Raw genomic sequence first — 18,717 nt, forward strand, 5'->3', positions numbered from 1 at the left:
GGAAAGACGGAAAATCTCGTCATTGGCGGGGGAGCGTTTTCTCTTAATTGACGAGATATCTCGTCAATGGCGGTGAAAGAGTTAAGTAAGCGCAAATTTTAGAATTGTCAAGTCCACACTAGAGAAATGCTGTTATCTTCCTCATAAATGCGGATACAAATGAAATAAAAAACATATTAAATGTTTTTTTGAAGAGCCATCCCTTCTCCATTTGTTTGGTATTTTTGTTTCTGGTTTGTGCATTTTAATTCACTAAATTTAAAGTATGTTGTCTCCCCAAAACTTTTTTGTCACATCCATACCATAACACATGCATATTTCCTTCTCCTAAAATAGAAAACATGAGTATAGACTGATATTTTCTGATGTCTGGACTCTTATCATCAGCGGTTTAGGGAAATAGATGATTCAATATATTGGTAAAAAATGCATTCTCTAAGAATTTATATTTTAAGTTTTGTCTGCAAATGTCATATCCATAACACTGGAATTGCTCATAAGCCTGCATAGCAAAAGCTCATTTAAGTACATGAGAAGCTTTTATTGTCATGTGGATTCTTTTATTTGCATCTTGTCATATGATTGTTCTCAAGTTTATTTCAAGTGTTGTGTTATTATCCTGTCCAGTTCGACCAGAAGGAGAAAATAACATTTCTGGGTTCCAGAAAAGATTACTGGGATTATTTCAGTGATTGTCTGGCCAAAATCAAAGGAGCAAATGATGGAATCCGTTTTGTCAAATCTATTCCAGAGGTAATTCTGATTCATTTCACACATTTGTTGTTGTGGGTTGTTTGTGTTAGTAGAGAACAAGTGCCTGCACATACACGCACATAGACACAAGCCTTTTGTGTAAACCTTCCTATCTGCTGGTCACAGTTCCGTTTTTCCCGAAATACAGAAGATTACAGACGTGTGATTGATCAAGTTCTTCCTTGTATAGCTGCTAAACAGATAATGTCATTCAAATAGCATGTATTGTTTAAAATGCCACTTCCATTGATGGGTTGGTTTATATTGTTATGAGTGTGGTTGATAAGTATTGTCTTGACACTTAGTGATGCCACAGAGATAACCAGCTTCCTCCAGCTGATTGGTGTCCGCTTTCGTTGGTAAAATGTTACATTTTGGGACTTTGCTTCTGTTGATGTAACAGTAAATGAACTCTGGACATTATGCACCTTTTTATGTGTTACTGGTTAAAATATTATTTATATTTAAGTTTTGAATTATGTAACACTGGCTGCAATATAGTTTTTAATAATTGGATATCCAGAATTTGCAAAAAAAGCATTTGCATGTTATCTATAATAGCCCATAAGTTTACATACCCCTTGCCAAATCTGCAAAATGTTAGTTTTTAGCAAAAAAGAGATCACACACAATTGGTTTATAAAGTTGTGCTGTCATGAATAAGCTATTTCACATACAGGATGCTTTTGCATAAAAGTTACAACACAGAATAATAACGGCATTTATTAAAATAAATAACCCAGTTCAAAAGTTTACATACCCTTGATTCTTAATACTGTGTGATCATAACTGTTTTTATGTATTGTGATTGTTGTTCATGAGTCTCTTGTTTGATCTAAGACATTAAACGGCCCACTGATTTTCAAAAAAATCCTGCAGGTCGTGCACATTCTTTGCTTTTCTGCATCTTCTGCATGTTTGACCTCTTTGACACATTAACCATGATGTTGATATTCATCGAGAACAATTGAGAGACTTATACAAACCTCTTACAAAAGATACAAACATTTCCTGATGCTTAAGAAGGCAACATAATACATTACGAGCCATGGGTATGTAAACTTTTGAACAGTTTTTTTCATACTGTACAGTTTTCCCCAAAATACACCACATAAAATGTGGCATTTATTTTACGAAAGAAAGATAATGTATCACAAGAGCACTTTTCATACAGGCAAAGCATTTACCAAATAACCGTTTGTTGTCAAATGTGCATTTGACATATATGTCTAGTAAATGTGATAAACTACATCTCTGCAGGGTTTCCCGCAGCACTTTTCAGTTTGGGCGGCCCACCTAAGCTGGGATACCCTACCACCTTAACAAGGTCGTCCAAAAAAAATTGCTGTACAAAAGGCCGTCAAGTGCATCTCGGAGAATAGTGTGGACGCGCTTCACACTGCGAGCGTGCACGCGCTACATGGCCGAAATGAGAGAAAGACTTGGTCCATCAATGTCTGGAGGATAACTAGCCTGTTGATAAAACATTTAATTCATTAATAATCTAGTATGTGTTAATTTTCTGTCATAGTTTCTTTAAAATTGAGTTTTATTTGAGTGTTTTAAATAAAAATATTTTCATCATGACGCGTACACCCCGCCCCTTTGATTGCCACGCCCCCGGCCCGCCCATCTGCACAACCCTACCACCTTAACTAACAAATTTTCTGCGGGAAACCCTGCTCTGGTTAATCTTCTAGGACACCTGTGTGTATATTGACTTCGTACATCCACTAAAACTCACCAGCTGATTAAATATAATGGCTCAGATAAAAAAGTTAGTTAAAAAAGGTTTAGCATCATTTATTTGTAGAAGCCACCTGGTTATCAAATATTAAATTGCGTATGCTTCTCATTTGGATAAAAGCATCAGCTAAGTAGCTAAGTGTGCATTTAATGCAACAGGGTGATTCTCACGAAATCCAGACTTGAAAGGTTATCATTATAAAAAAATATCATTACCGCAACACGATATTTCATTAAATATAATCACTAAATGCATATATTTAATGTTATATCATGTTGCGGAAATGATAATGTTATAATAGTCAACTTTTAGTTCTCATTACCGAAATATGAGTTTGTAAATTTTACAAACTCATGTTTCGGTAATGAGAACTAAAACGTTGTTTAGGTACTATGACAAACAAAATTTCAACTTTTATCTGGAGAGAAAAAATAAGAACTGCTTACCTGGTAGCCATCTTGAGTGTCACAGTCAATTATGTGTCTTCCAACACTTTTTTTTTTTTTTGTTGAAAATGTTAGTTCATTGAGGGCTTAAACAATGATTGAAAATTGTTGCGGAGGATGAGAAAATTTTTCTTGGACACATTTATATTCCTTATTATTGTCTCTACATTTACCAATAATCACCAAATACCACGTTTCTTTATTGTAAATGTTTTTAGTATAACATGCACTGAAGCTTTTTTAATTTTAAATATTTCCATGTCAAAGAACCCAAATCCAGTCGTGGACACATTGCGGTACTGAAAATTTTCCCCTTAAATGTGGAAAAAACAACAAAATTGGTTTGTATGATTTCATTTGAAATCATGTGCAAAATAGTGATGAAATGTTTGTAACTGTATGCTTCTTATTTTGATACTCTTACTTTGCATTTACTTTTTTTTATCAAAATGTTTCATCATGACACCTCATAAGTCTAATTTTGTGAGAATCACCCACCAATATTCATAAGTTTAAAGTGAAGCTGAAATTTCTGAGACATGCTTGATATACATTTAAGTGTTGAGTGATGGAGAAAGCTCTGCTGATCTTTGTGTCATCCTCACTTTCAGCTGAAGACATCTCTGGGTAAAGGCCGAGCATTTATCCGTTACTCACTGGTACACCAGCGACTGGCTGACACATTTCAACAGTGCCTTATGAACCAAAGAGTCACCAGGTAACACCTATTATCACCTCATCAATCTTTATAGATATGCATTTACAGTACAGTACAATGTAAAGGTTTCCTGAGGTTCGAACCCACAACCTTTGTGGTGCTAATGCAATGCTCAATCAACTGAGCTATAGGCATTGCATTAGCAGTACAAAGGTTTTGGGGTTTGTAAAGTTTTAGGACTTAAATTATTTATGGGTAGGAAAATAAACAAAATAATTTTTATTTTAATATTTTGGTGAGACACGTTTGCTATTGAGCTGTTGGGTTTTGTTTTAAAGTTATGTAAAACATTTTTTAAATTTCTTTAGCAAGATTTTTGTGTATTGTAGGGATGCACCGATAGGATTTTTTTGGGCCGATACCGATTTAAACAGACAACTTCTGGCCGAAACTGATGCCGATACCGATATTAACCACTTGTATACAATACTAATACAATACAGTTGGTCTATTAGCTAGTTTATTTTTGCATCAAATAATTTTTACTGAACATGGATTGGATCTAATTAACATTCAACTGACAAACATAATAAGAGAGGCACAAACTAAGCTAAAACAAATATAATAAGACCGCATGACAACCTTCAAAGGTGGTTTTTGCTATTCAGCATTTATATTATTAACAACATTAACTCATTTTTTACATATAATGGATTTCTTTATGCAGTTAATTAATAAACAATCGGTATCGGCCTTTCTCGTGCTATTGCCGATATGCCGATGGTTTCAAATTCATCAAAAATCGGCCGATAAATATAGGCGGCCGATACATCGGTGCATCACTAATTTTATGCTTTCCAAACACGTTAAAAAGTGTCATTTTAGAAAATGCTGCAGGTTTAATCACTCTGATATGACCTTGTTTAAAATTTAAGAAAGTTAATTGAAAATTAAATAAACTAAAGCATCAATATTAGTATTTGCAACATTTTTATTCATTCAGTTATAAAATGTACACCCAAAATAGGTCGTACTTTTTATAATAGGTACAAAAACACATCTGAATTCAGTTTTCAAACCAAAAAAGGCAAAACTCGATTGTTTCCTCTTAACCCAGTTGCGATATTGAAACAATACAAAGGTCGCTACCCACAATGAGTTTTACTTCTTTAAAAAGCTTCCCTGTTTAGATGAAACATCAATACATTTATTCAAGGTACATTTGATTTGTTTATAATATTCATATGTAATATTTGATTTGGGTTTCCTCATTTTTATCCCTATTAATACTGTTTTTGTGATTAAACCAAGGCCAGTTTGAAAGCCTTTTATGATGTTTATTATTTTTGCTTATCCCTTTTAATTGCATCTTTATCTAACATACTGTTTGTGTTTATATAAAGGTGAGTAAAGAAATAAAGTTTTTTTTAAATCAAAATCCTGGTTATTCATCATGTCCTCATAATACATTTCATAATAAATTTTATCATCAGTTGTTGGTGGTGTTTTTATTAATGCAGATGTGATATGCATTTGTGCCATTAGAGATAACAAATTTTCAGATTAAAATGACTTTTCTGGTGTTTTTTTTGTAGTGACTGGTATAATTCCCGGAGTCCATTACTAAAATCCCATCTCAGTGTGGACATCATTACTTATCTCTATGAGTTAAATGACGTTCAGTTTGATTTGGCATCCAGAGGTCATGATCTTGACTCAGCATGGCCCACTTTTTCAAGGTATGACAGCACTGGTTTCGGTAAATTTCACACACTAAAACACACGTGATCCTGCTATTATTTGTGATCGAATCACTTGGATGGAGCATGTTATTATAAACATTATTTGTATGCATGTGTTTGTGTCATAAAAACAGATTGTATTTTCTAAATTGTGCCACAGGAGGACGTTGGGTATGACTAACTCGCCCAGTCACATGTGGAAGCCACCAAGTCGTAGTTCGAGTATTAACAGTTTGGCTAGCAGCTACTCGCAGGTACTTCACCGGGTCCTGCATGCAATATATATATAAAAAAAGATGATGTGCAATAATGGCATTCTGAATTGCAAAAGTATTTGCACTACTAGATCAGATAACAGTGTTTGTCTCAAGTGTAAATCTCTATCATTCTCTTTCCCAAAATTTTAGCAGACCCACGAGTTTCCTGGAAGTCCGGACTTTGGACATGGACTTCTATCTGATTTGTCTATGCAAAGCTCCAGCATACTAAATGAGTCTTCAATCAGCGCTGAAGATGAACTTCGTCTGGAGCTGGACCAGTCAGAACTGAAGCAAAGAGAGCTGCTTGACCGAGTGCAGGAGTTAGGTGGAGAATCGGCTGAACTCCGTGGGGTCGTGGTGGAACTCCAAAGACAGCTGGACGTTTCTCTGGATGCCCAAGCCAACCATCAGGAACTTCAGAAGAACTTGCGTGTCCTATCTGAGAGAGAACGAACCCTGTCCCATGAGCTGGAGGTCTTAAGGGGACGGGAGAGCGTCAGAGAGGCTTCCCATAAGGACCTTCAAGACATGCTGGCCGTAGCAGAGAGGAAAAATGAAGAACTGATGGCTAAGCTAGATGGAGTACTGAATGAGAAAGGACAGAGAGCAGCTAGTGACTTCAACTCTGCCCAGAAGATTCACCAACTGTTAAATGAATTGAAAGAGGCCGAAATTGTAAGAATGGAAGCTATAGCCGAGGGAGAAGAAAGGAGGAGGCAAGCAGAACGGCTTGCCGAGGATGTCAGAATGAAAGATGGAGCACTCAAAGAAGCAGAAGCCAAATTATTCACTTTGACAGAACAAGGTGAAAAACTGCAGACCAAGACAGAAGAGCACTGTAATGTCATAGAAAGACTTCAGGGGGAGCTTGCAGAGCGAGAAAAAGAAACCAGCAACCTGCAGAAGCAACTGCAGGATACTTTGGAAACATTGGAAAAGCAGACGAGGAAGGATAGGAAAGAAATGCAAGATGATAAAGAAAAGCTTGAGAAAAATATGAGAGTTGTAAAAGAAAGTCTAGAAGGTCAGGTACAAACCCTGCAGACACAGCTAAAGAATAAAGAAGATGAACTGCTCTCCAGTACAAAGAAATTCCAGTTACTGGAGAAAGAATCAGAGAAGCTTATGAGCAAGAATCAGAGTCTAGATGAGACGATAAAAGATCTGGAAACTAACATCAAAGAACAGGCCAAGAAGAGTGATGAATACCAAAATAGATGCACTGAGCTTATCGAGCAAAACAGCAAGCTCCTACAGACTGTGCAAAGGAATGAGGAGACCACAAAGGAACTGGCTGAAAGCAAATCTACGATTGAAAACGAGTTAGCTGGATTGAGAGCTTCAGAGAAGCAGTTGCGAGCACAGATCGATGATGCTAAAGTCACTGTGGATGAACGAGAGCAGCGGATGAGAGATGAGAATAAGAGTCTGGATGAAAACCTGCAAAAGGCCAACATGCAACTGAAGGAATCGGAGAGTGCCATCCGCACGTTACAACAGGAGAACAAGGACCTCATGGAGGTTCAGGTGAGTCTTAAAAGGTCTCTCGCAGCCATGCAGGAGGAGATACGTAACATCAACAGCCAGATTTCTGAACTTGAGAAGAGTCTCGGTACTGCGAGATGCAATGAGGAAAACCTGACTGTGCAACTTAAAGAAAGGGATTCCCAGCTTGAAGACACGGAAAAGCTTTGTGAGGAGCTCCAAGTAAAGGTGAAAGAACTTGAAGAGCGGGAAAGGGAATTGGAAAAGGGGAAGACTGAAGCAGAAAGAGCTTTTGTTAAACAAACAGAGATGATCGAGTGTCTGGAGACTCAGAGGACAATTGCCGAGAAGGCCCAACTTGAGCAAAGTGCATGTCAGGCTAAGGAAGCCCAAGATATGACTTCAAAGGTAAAACTTCTTGAGGATCAGCTCGGACTTAGTGCAAAAGAAGTAACCAGGCTTCGGGAGGAGTTGGTTGGTCTTAAGGCTAAACTTCACAGTTCTGTGCAGGAGAAAGACAAAACGGAAGCAAGGCTGGAAGTCACCGAAGCTTCATTTGCAGAACTTCGTACCTTGACTGAGCAACTGAAGAAGCAGGCTGAAGAGCAGAACCGAAAGCATGTGAACGAACTGCTGCAAGCGAGCGAACGAATAGAGGCTGTGACATCGCAACTGAGCCAGGAGACGTCATCACGTTCTCAGTTATCTGCTCAACTATCCTCCGCCCAGGAGGAGCTGGTAGAGCTGAAGGCCCAGAATGACAGGTTGGTCCTGGAGAATGGAGAGACCAGAGAAAGTCTCCATAGGGTCAACACTGAGATGGCCGAATTGGGGATGACAATTTGCCGGCTGACTGCCGAGCGTGAGGAAGCTCGGGAACGCTGGGTTGCCGAAGCTGCTCGGATCCAGGAACTGCAAGAGCAGGGTGAGAAGGAAACAGACCGACTTAATGCCAGTCTGGTGGCTCTTCATCAGGACAACACTAGTCTTCAAGAGGAGCTCCAGCAGACGGAGAAACTTGCAGGAACTGTGTTGGAGATAAAGCAGATGCTGGATAAAACCGAGGGCGAACGGGATGCTGCACGAGAGGAGATCGCCACGATTAAATTTCAGATGAGCACAGAGAGCATGGCCTACAAGAACCAAATAAAGGTAATATAGATATTTAGCATGTAAAATTATGCATCAATCTTAAAATAAATAAAACAAAGCTTTGGTCAGTATGAATCTGGAATGCTTGGAGGGATTGAGCCTTTAGCTCAGTTGAGAATTTCATTAGCAATGCAAATGTTGTTAGATTTCCAGGGAACACTTATACTGACAAAATGCATATGTTTAATACCCTAGGGGTCGCTTTAAATAATGGCATCTTTTAATTACATAAATATACATGAATTGTCTTTTTTTGTATGGTTTTTTTATCTAGCACCTGAATGAAGAGCTTGAGGGTTTGAAAATTCAGTTAAACATGGAGATGACGAAGACATCGGAGCTGGAGGCCAAATTATCAGAATTAGAGGTCTGTAAATGTTTTAATGCTACGAGACATTTCATTGTCACATTTTGGCTCATGCTGTGCTATGTGAAACCGTAAATGAGGATTGAATAAGATATCATCAATTTTCCCTTTAATTGTCAATTATATCTACATATTCATCTTTGCATACCTTAATCAGTATTATTCGTATCTCTTTCGGCTTATAACACAGATTTTAAAAGGCAGTGAATATGTGATCTAATGCTGCTCCTTTTGTTGTCGCTCATTTAAGATTCACTTTAAAAGAATTGAAGGAGATTGAGGTTAATTGCCAGACAGTGATGAATAATTTCACTCTCATTATGTCTAAAGTTAGAAACATTGCACATTATTTCCTGCAGATATTTATCAGACACAACTGTCATTGACCTAAATGCTCTTCTTTTAAGTTACAAAACATTAAAGGTCCCGTTCTTCCTGTTTTTTGAAGCTTTGGTTGTGTTTACAGTGCGCAATATAACATGTTAATTTTTTCACCACACTTTACTTGTACCGTAACTCTGTCTGAGGCACCCTCCGCTAGCTTAGCTTAGCACAAAGACTGAAAGTAAATGGCTCCAGCTAGCATACTGCTCCCTATAAGTGACAAATTAACGCCAACATTTTCCTATTTATATGTTGTGATTTGTATAGTCACAGTGTGTGCAAATAACAACGTCATATATGAGACACAGCCCTCTTTTAACCGTACACGTACTGGGAACTATATTCTCAGAAGGTGAAGTATTGCTACGTGATTTACTCGCAGCACCTGTAGTGAGGAGCAAAAAGTTTGCGCACGTGTTGCGCTCATCACTACGCCCAAGTAGCAGTGCTTCGCCTTTATGTATACGGTTAAAAGATGTGCTGTGACTATACAAATCACAACATGTAAATGGGAAAATGTTGACATATTTTGTCACTTATTGGGAGCTATATGCTAGCTGGAGCCATTTACTTCCAGTCTTTGTGCTAGGCTAGGCTAGTGGTGGGTGCGTCAGACAGAGTTATGGCACGCACAGAGATAAAAAAGGTAAGGTCTGGCACGGGTCCATTTTTGGAGACCTTTTCCCGCCCTTACCCGCAAAGTTTAGCACCAGATCCGTTAATATTTGGCCCGTTACCCGACCCGTACCCGATTAATCACACATGCAAAAATCATTCCAATTAAAGTGCTTTCTTTATGCAAAAAACTTTATGCAACTCCTGCAATGCTCGCTCAAACTAGGCTAAGAGAAGCATCAACAAAGGTCATGCACTGTCGCAGTGGTGGTGACGTGATGGGTCAAATGTCATATGTTGCGCGTGTAATGGTAATTTAGACATACAAATCTTGCACATATTTTCATTTGCACTACTAGGACTCTGGAAAAAGGTATGTATGGACTTATCTAACTCTGGGGGATACGGTGAATAAGCTAACGTCCCAAAAATTGCGGTGTTCCTTTAAGGGATGTAACCACAAATCACTACCAAATACCATGGTATTAAATACTTCCCATATATTTACCATGGTATTTACATAGTGTTTATTTGTTTATTCGTAATCCCATTCCAGTGTCTATGGCCATATTCACTCATAATCCACTCCTCACAAGTTAATTGATAAACATGTTGGGGGACGGCATGTTGTTGGCCTGTGGGATAAAACCGGAGTACCCGGAGTAAACCCACACTGGCACAGGTATAACATGCAAACTTCACACAGAAAGGCCAGCACCTAGCCGGATCTCAAACCAGGGACCTTGTTGCTGTGAGGCAAGACAGGGCTACCCATTGAGCCACTGTGCCACCCCTGTTTACATAGTGGTTTGAGGTACTAATTCAGTGGCACTGCCCAAAAAAATCTGTTAAAAAACATGGCACAAAGTTTTTAACATGGTAGTATCTTCGTGTAAAAGCTATCAAACAAACAGCAGTTAATTTCTATATATTGTGAGTAGATTAAAAATCTCTGACATCTCTGACTTTTCATTTCTGGTGCGGCACAATCAATCTGTTGACAGACATAAAACGAAGTCACATTCAGACAGCCATAATCATTTTATATCAGTTTGGGAATTGCATTGAAAATGACTACATCGATTTGCCCAAAGTGGTGATTATTATCTCGCTCTGCTCGCACGAACAAACCAGTAACAAAACTAATCACAAACTAAATATATACTGAAAATTGAGCAATTATTGTGGTGAAACGCTATCCTCCAATACAGTGTCATGATAAATACAACACGGCTCTTTAGCTATCAACGTGCACTTAAAAGTACATCAAAGTTCAGATAAAAAGAAAGGACATGAAAAAATAAAAGAATGACTTTGACGTCAAGATCTGTCAGTCCATGAGGGATTTAATCATAAGAGCAGCTTTTATCTCTAGCTTTTCACTTTAAAGTTATAATCATTTCAAAGTTTCTTTCATAGACAGAACTTTACAATATGAATACAAAGTGTTTGTAATTAAGTAAAGAGAAAGTTATAACCAAAAATTAACATAAACCAATTTACAGAAGGGCGAGTGCACCCTAACGTATTTACTTATACAGGTTCATGCAAGTTTTAGTTTTCACAGATGTTACTTGTATTATGCCATCCAGAAATCCAGAATAAAGGCTTGGCCAGGTGTATGTGAAAGGATGTCTGTGATATTGTAAGAAACATACCAGATGGAGTTGGCCCCGTCTGCCCTTAATGTAGATGGGCGACATGGTTCTCAATGTAGGTGGTGTTCATAATGTTCTCATATATTTAGTTGTTTGTTTGTGTATGTGCACCCTCAGGGAATAAATCTCGAATACTCTCGACTGATAACAGAGAAGGACTCGCACATAACTAATTGCGAAGCTTTGATCCGCGAGGGAGAGGATGAGACGCAGAAACTGCAGGAAAGTGTAATGAGGTAAACATTCAAACATACACGCATATCATAAAGGTTTAATGCTGTACAGGTAATGGATGTGCACATATAAAGCCAATGTGAATGCCAGTCTGGTCTGCTTTTTACTTAATGCCAGTGCATCACTAATGGATTTCCAAATGGTTCTTGGTCTGTGGAAGTGATTTGGTTTTAGTAATTATTGGTTGGGTTGCATTTTAATGCATTAACATTAACCCCTGTTTTTTCTCTTTCTTAGCACCAAAGAGGCTCTTGGTGACGTACAGCATGAGAAGGACGAGTTGAAACAGAAGTTGGATCAGATCTTGATGGAGAATCAGAACCAGCAGCTCAGAATGGAAGCTGAGTTGGACGATCTGAGTCAAACCAAATGTAACCTGGAGGAGAGACTGATCGAGCTCATTCGGTATGTGCTGTATACTGGATGTTTACATTTGTGTTAGATTTTTTCTTAACTATATTATCAGTGGTGTATTAAGACCTTACAAAATAAACTTTATTGTTTTTATAACCTTACAATGAGCGGTTTTATCTATATATACTGCGGGTCCCCTTACATGGAAATCACTATTTCACCCCAATGGACAAACTACTCTACAGAGCATTTTTTGTTACTACGTTGTCTTGATGACGTGTTTGTCCTGTGGAGGCTATCGTAGCTTCTCTATGCACTATGCAATAATGGTGGTAGGTTGCAATTCACAGTCTCACCACTAGATGCCGCTAAAAACCCAGTGGACCTTTAAATGATATGTGTTTACCCTTATTTTTTGTACTAAATGAAGTGGCAGCTATTTTAAATTGCAACAAATAACGCTGACTGCCATCTTGCGTAGCTTTTCTATGCACTATGCATCGGTGTCAGTTGGTTGCAATTCACAGTCTCACCACTAGATGCTGCTAAAAACTCAGTGGATCTTTAAATTATTAGTTTTTTGTACTGAATGAAGTGGCAGCTAATTTAAAGTGCAACAAATAATGCTGACTGTCATTGTGCGTAGCTTTTCTATGCATTATGCATCCAGTCCCTCCAGAAAAACGCGATTATGGGATCACATGATTCAATGCCAAAGTCCGCATATTTATGCAGAGGCCACATTTTTTCAAATACGTCTCACTTTCGCAGCATAAATTGCAGATTTCCGTGCGCAAAATATGCGGGGCTTGCATGATTTCATAATCCCCGCATTTTCGTAGCAAAAATCACATATATCTTAGTAGAAAGTGGAAAAATTGTGCATTTACGTCACACAAGCGCAGCCATGTCCCCTGTTGCCATGGGAACGTTATTAAGTGATGTAATTATGTGACGTGAACATCATTGAAAAGCTGCAAAAGCTGCTAACAATTTTATGCAAGTTCCCGCAATTTTTGCAAGTACCCGCAATTTTTGCAAGTTCCCGCAATTTCATCGTATAAAATTGCATAAATATCCTGCATATTCCATCGTATTTTTTAAGAAAACATCAAGGATTTTTACCCACAACGAATCACAATAAACTTTTGTGAACGCAAGTTTTTCTGGAAAGATTCACAGTCAATTGCAATTCACAGTCTCACCACAAGATGCCACTAAAAATCTACCCAGTGGACCTTTAAATGAAATGTTTTTACCCTTATTTTTTTTACTGAACGAAGTGGCAGCTATTTCACAGTGCAACAAAATATTTCTCTCACCACTTGCATGCTGTATTATGCTACTTGCTTAAAAAAGAGCTCCAGTCACAGACTCGCAGTCCAGAAACACCAAGTAATACTGTAGGGGCACAAAAACAGATAACAGTTTGTCTTCTTCAAAGTTTGGCTTGTTTATTTCTCATCACATCTTCTCTAAATTGCAAATCTCAACAGAGTTGGACGGAAAAGTAGAAGGCAAAGTCAAAAAAGCTCAATTGCCACCACAGAAGTGTTTGCGATATGCCGAAAACACATGCCAAACAGCTTGTTTGATGAAAAAAAAACAGCTTGGTGTAGATGAAATTTATTCATACGATCCAGCAGCAGCTGTGACCTGACTACATAATTTCTCTTCGCTATGAAATGAAAAGAAAATGGCAAAACCATTAAAGGTGTATTAACACCTCGGGGAACCCAAGAAACCCAAGAGTGCATTCAATTCAGATCGACTGAGTTAGAAAAAGTTATTTTCTTTCTCGTGTACTTTGATTGAAATTGTGCAGCTTGTTTTAAAGAGGTATGCTATTACTTTCTTAAGTGATCAGACTTACATCTTTGAGCAGGCAGGTAATAAAAAACAAAATAAATCTCACATTTAAGATTCCCATATCTGACGTCTTGGGATTGAGTGAATAAACAAGTAAACATCTCAACCACTTGATCGAAATGCACTGCTTACCGTTCACAACATCTTGGCAAGATCCTCATATTACCCCAGCACATAGCAATAAGTTTTGGATAGGCAAACCGCTCTCAAACACTTCTTTCTTCATCTCTCCTGCAGGGATAAAGATGCTCTGTGGCAAAAGTCGGATGCTCTGGAGTTTGAACAAAAGTTGAGAGCGGAGGAACAGTGGTGGCTGGTGGATAAAGAGGCCACACGCTGCTTGGGCTGTCAGGGTCAGTTCACATGGTGGCTACGTCGACATCACTGCAGGTGAGATGGTGGTGAGAGATGAGATGAAGAAGCTACAATTCACTGATTTCTTTAAATATACGAAAATTAAGATTGCAATGCTGTAATTGTTTGTCTTCACGTGCACTGTGTTCGCGCAGATTGTGTGGCCGTATATTCTGTTACTACTGCAGCAACAATTTGGCAATGACAAAAAATGGAAAGAAGGAGCGCTGTTGTCGCGAATGCTACACGCAACACAATGCCGTAGTGGAGAGAGCTGAACTCAACAGCCAATCAGATGACGACACATCTCCTCATAGAAACACTGCTGGCCAACCAACACCTAGAGTTACAGGTACACACACATTCACACACTTGTAATAACAAATCCCAAAAACGTTTTCTGATAAAACATTCAGAAACTCCCTACTGCAATGCAAAAAATGATTTTTAAGAAAAAAGATTCTTAGTATTTTTGTCTTGTTTTTAGTAAAAATATAAAAACATTCTTAAATTAAGATGCTTTTTCTTGATGAGCAAAACGACCCAAGAAAATAAGTCTAGCTTTTAGACCAAAAATAAAAAATTTAAAGTCGCCATGAAACGGAAGTTGCGATTGCCTTTTTTTCTCGTGGTGATGTATATCAGAATGAAACGGCTCCTGAAGTGAAATAAAGGCAGGGCTGGATTTGAGTTTGTCCATCGAGATCTGATTGGTTAGTTTGAAGTTGGGTCGTGTTGCTAATTGCTCATCGCTGCGATCTTCTCCAGGACTCCGCCCACCTGCCACACCATGTGACCAAAAGAGAGAGAGGTCGTTTTGAGGAGGGGATGAGATATGAGTTTTTGATTAAAGATTATGAGGGCACATTAATTTTTTTTTTTAAATAATGAAGCAAAAAAATCTTCAAATTCAAGAACAATTCTTATTTTTTTTTGGTCTAAAAACTAGACTTATTTTCTTGGGTAATTTTGCTCATCAAGAAAAAGCATCTTAATTTAAGAATATTTTGATGTTTTTAATAAAAATAAGTAAATACTAAGAATTTTGCAGTGTGTATACTTAACAGCAGTGGTCTCCAACATGATGCCCGCGGGCACCAGGTTGCCCGCATAGAGCCTGTGAGTTGCCCGCCAAAGCACATTCTATTAATAGCCTCAGTTTTAATATTTATTTATTTATTACATATTTTTATATTTGTTTGGCTTCTTTTATGTATGTTTACATTTTAAACAATGCTAAAGCATATTTTTTAAAATAAAATCAAGTAAAACAATACAATTTTTGAGTAGACTATATCAAAAAAGTGGCCCTCCGCATTATTTTATCCATTGTTGTAGCCCTTGCTCCCAAAACGGTGGGAGACCCCTTTTTTACACCGTTCCTTTTGTCTTTTAGCATCTTTAAATGAGGGCTGAAAGCAAAAGTTACAGCTGTACATTTGATTGAGACAACCATCAAACTCTGAAATACATTGTTCAGCTTAGGGTGCACTCACATTATCCAAACCAAACCAAAGCATGCCCCAGCGCGATTGTCACCCCTCCCTACTCCCCCAGGTGCACGCACTCACACTGTACTTCTTATCGATCTGAGTCCGGGCGCGCTTTCGTCATTAAGATGCGATTGTTTCGAAAAAGCAGGAAGTAAAGCGCTCTCTTAACACTGGAACCCACCGTAATGATAAGTCTGTGTTTTTTATTCGGAGTCGTTTGGTGCGCGATTACAGACAGCCCTCTCACATGTCATCATATTGCTTAGTTGATCTGTCACGTGTGCAGCTCGGACATTCACGTAACCCCGCTGCGCGCATCAAAAGGTTTTTACGGAGGCAGATGAAGGTGAGTGGTCGCGCAACTGATGTCTTCACCTTTTGAATCGCGCTCAGGCGCGATTGCGCTCACACCACAGCCTTCCGCGCCTGAGCCCAAGTGAACCGCGCTCCGGCCCATCTCTGCAACCCGGCCGCGGTGCGATTAACCAATCCGCGCCCGGGCACGGAACAGAGCGATCACACTAGTCAAACAAACCAGGGTTTGGGGGTCAAACGTGCCCGAGCGCGGTTTGGTTAGGATAGTGTGAGTGCGCCCTTAGTGTTCAACATTTGCACATGAAGAAAGAAAATAGATGAAATACAGGAAGAAATACGTCTGTCTTTTAGTATGAATATGTTAACCTAAACTTAAACTAATATGCCCCAAACATTGACAAAATTCACATTTAGAAGTTATAAGCATTTAAAACTTAAAATCCCACTTTTCCGCCAGGCTCTGAGGTAAACACTATTGGCTATTTTTAAAGGAGGAGGAGCCACTTAATGTGTTTTGCCCTTACGAACAAAGCTGAGCATTTTAAGGCTTTTCAGATGTCTATGTGCTACTTTAGCTGAGAATAATGTTATTTAGAAACTTAAAAATCAATGTTTGAGACACTAAACCTTGCCCACTTTCAGGGTTGAAATGGGCAAGGTTTCCCAAACCCAACCATAAACCCAAAACCTTGTAAGATTTAAGCCGTAGCAGGATCCCATCTTGCCAAAACCCATTTCATGCTTATGTCTATAGGTTGATATCATAGTGACTTTAATAACTTCCTGTGTTTTGTGATCCAGTGACAGATCCAGCTGAGAAGGATGATGGGGTATTCGACATCATAACAGAGCAGGAAGTGAACGAAGTTTATGACAGCGACTCGCGCACCACCACCGAGTCGCACGAGGAAGCAGATGGGGGTCAAACAGAAGATGTGTAAGCATCTAAAACACTTAAAGCACCATTGGATCACAACTGTAATTGCGCACACACACACACACACACACACACACACACACACACACACACACACACACACACACACACACACACACACACACACACACACACACACACACACACACACACACACACACACACAATGGATTTCACATACATTTCCTTTAATGGTTGTAGGATTTTCTAAAAAAAGTGTGGACAGTGGGTTATCTGTCTGCTTTTTGAAATAAGACCTCTGACATTGAAATACATCTGTAGATGATAGGCATGGGCCGGTTTGTGGTCCAGTGTCACATTTGTTTATTTCTTTCATTAACCTACACAATTGTATGAACAAAGCATTTGACTAGCAATATTAAAATGTAATGTGTACATTTCCATACCCAAACAATAACACAAACACTGAATGCTCAGTTTGCAGCAAGATACTTCACTATCAGTTGATACCTGATGTTTTTATAAATAAGTCACAGACACAGACAAGAGAGGGGACGCAGGATGCCCGATGACTATCAATTTATGCATTTCTTGTTGTCTTGCATACATTTTCTAAAATTTGTCACACTGACTTGAGTGTGTGATATATAATTTCCTAGGCACCATTTGTTTCCACTGGGCGTGAACGAGACTTCACAATAGAAAATAAATGACATCCCTGTTAGGAGTGAATTATCCCTTGATGCTCCGAGTGTCATTGAAGGAATAATTAAAATCTGCAGTATGCGATATGTTTGTATATATGCTGTTATTTATGAAATAATAATATTAAAACAATTAAACAAAGAGTGAAGGGTAACACTTTACAATAAGGGTAAACATTAGTAAGCTGACATAAACTAACAATGAGCGATATAGTTTAGGAGCATTTTTAATATTTGATAATGTACCACAAAAGTCACAGGGGTATATTTGTATTAATAGCCAACAATACATTGTATGGGTCAAAATTATGTCAAAAATTATTAGGATATTAAGATCATGTTAAATGAAGACATTTAGTAATTTTCTATTTTAAATATATCAAAAATGTATTTATCATTAGTAATATGTGTTGCTAAGGACAACTTAAAAGGCGATTTGTACAAGATTTTGACTTTTTTCACCCTTAGATACCAGATTTTCAAATATTGTCCTATCCTAACAAATCATACATCAATTGAAATCTTATTTATTTAGCTTTCAGATGATGTATAAATCTCAATTTCAAACAATTTACCCTTATGACTGGTTTTGTGGTCCAGGGTCACAGTTGTTCATGTTAGTTCATTTTGCGTTACCTACACTGTAAAAAATGATTTTCAAGAATACAAATAGTATTTTTGTCTTGTTTTCAGTAAAAATTTCAAAAAATTCTTAAATTAAGATGCTTTTTCTTGATGAGCAAAATGACCCAAGAAAATAAGTCTAGTTTTTAGAACAAAAATATCAAATTTAAGTGATTTTGTGCATAAAACAGGCAAAAAATCTGCCAATGGGGTAAGCAAAAAAATCTTGAAAAAAATTTTAAACAGTAAATAAAAAAAAAATTCTTACCCCATTGGCATATTTTTTTGCTTGTTTTATTCACAAATTCACTTTAATTAGATTTTGGTCTAAAAATAGACGTATTTTCTTGGGTAATTTCGCTCATTAAGAAAATACATCTTGATTTAAGAATTTTTTTGTATTATCTATTAAAAAAATATCTATTTTTACTGAAAACAAGAAAAAAATACTAAGATTTTTGTCTTGTTTTCAGTACAAAAATTTAAAAATTCTTAAATCCAGATGTGTTTTTTTCTTGATGAGCAAAATTACCTAAGAAAATAAGTCTATTTTTTAGACTAAATGTATCAAATTTAAGTGAATTTGTGGATAAAACAAGCAAAAA

The 18,717-nt window shown here is 37.8% G+C and overlaps 1 protein-coding gene across 2 annotated transcripts in view; it reads left to right on the forward strand.

The window, feature by feature from the left end:
- The window catches only part of fyco1a (FYVE and coiled-coil domain autophagy adaptor 1a), a 29,500-nt gene that overhangs the window by 4,879 nt on the left and 5,904 nt on the right, over positions 1–18,717 (forward strand). For both annotated transcript variants that reach the window (XM_065285183.2, XM_065285184.2), the window contains exons 4-14: positions 628–753; positions 3,558–3,664; positions 5,200–5,343; positions 5,507–5,600; positions 5,754–8,243; positions 8,518–8,610; positions 11,385–11,503; positions 11,739–11,906; positions 13,962–14,114; positions 14,234–14,430; positions 16,688–16,823. In XM_065285183.2, coding sequence (XP_065141255.1) covers positions 628–753; positions 3,558–3,664; positions 5,200–5,343; positions 5,507–5,600; positions 5,754–8,243; positions 8,518–8,610; positions 11,385–11,503; positions 11,739–11,906; positions 13,962–14,114; positions 14,234–14,430; positions 16,688–16,823 — 3,827 coding nt within the window. The remainder of the gene's footprint in view (positions 1–627; positions 754–3,557; positions 3,665–5,199; positions 5,344–5,506; positions 5,601–5,753; positions 8,244–8,517; positions 8,611–11,384; positions 11,504–11,738; positions 11,907–13,961; positions 14,115–14,233; positions 14,431–16,687; positions 16,824–18,717) is intronic.

Source organism: Paramisgurnus dabryanus, chromosome 21 (assembly GCF_030506205.2).
Source record: "Paramisgurnus dabryanus chromosome 21, PD_genome_1.1, whole genome shotgun sequence".
Lineage (NCBI taxonomy): Eukaryota > Metazoa > Chordata > Actinopteri > Cypriniformes > Cobitidae > Paramisgurnus > Paramisgurnus dabryanus.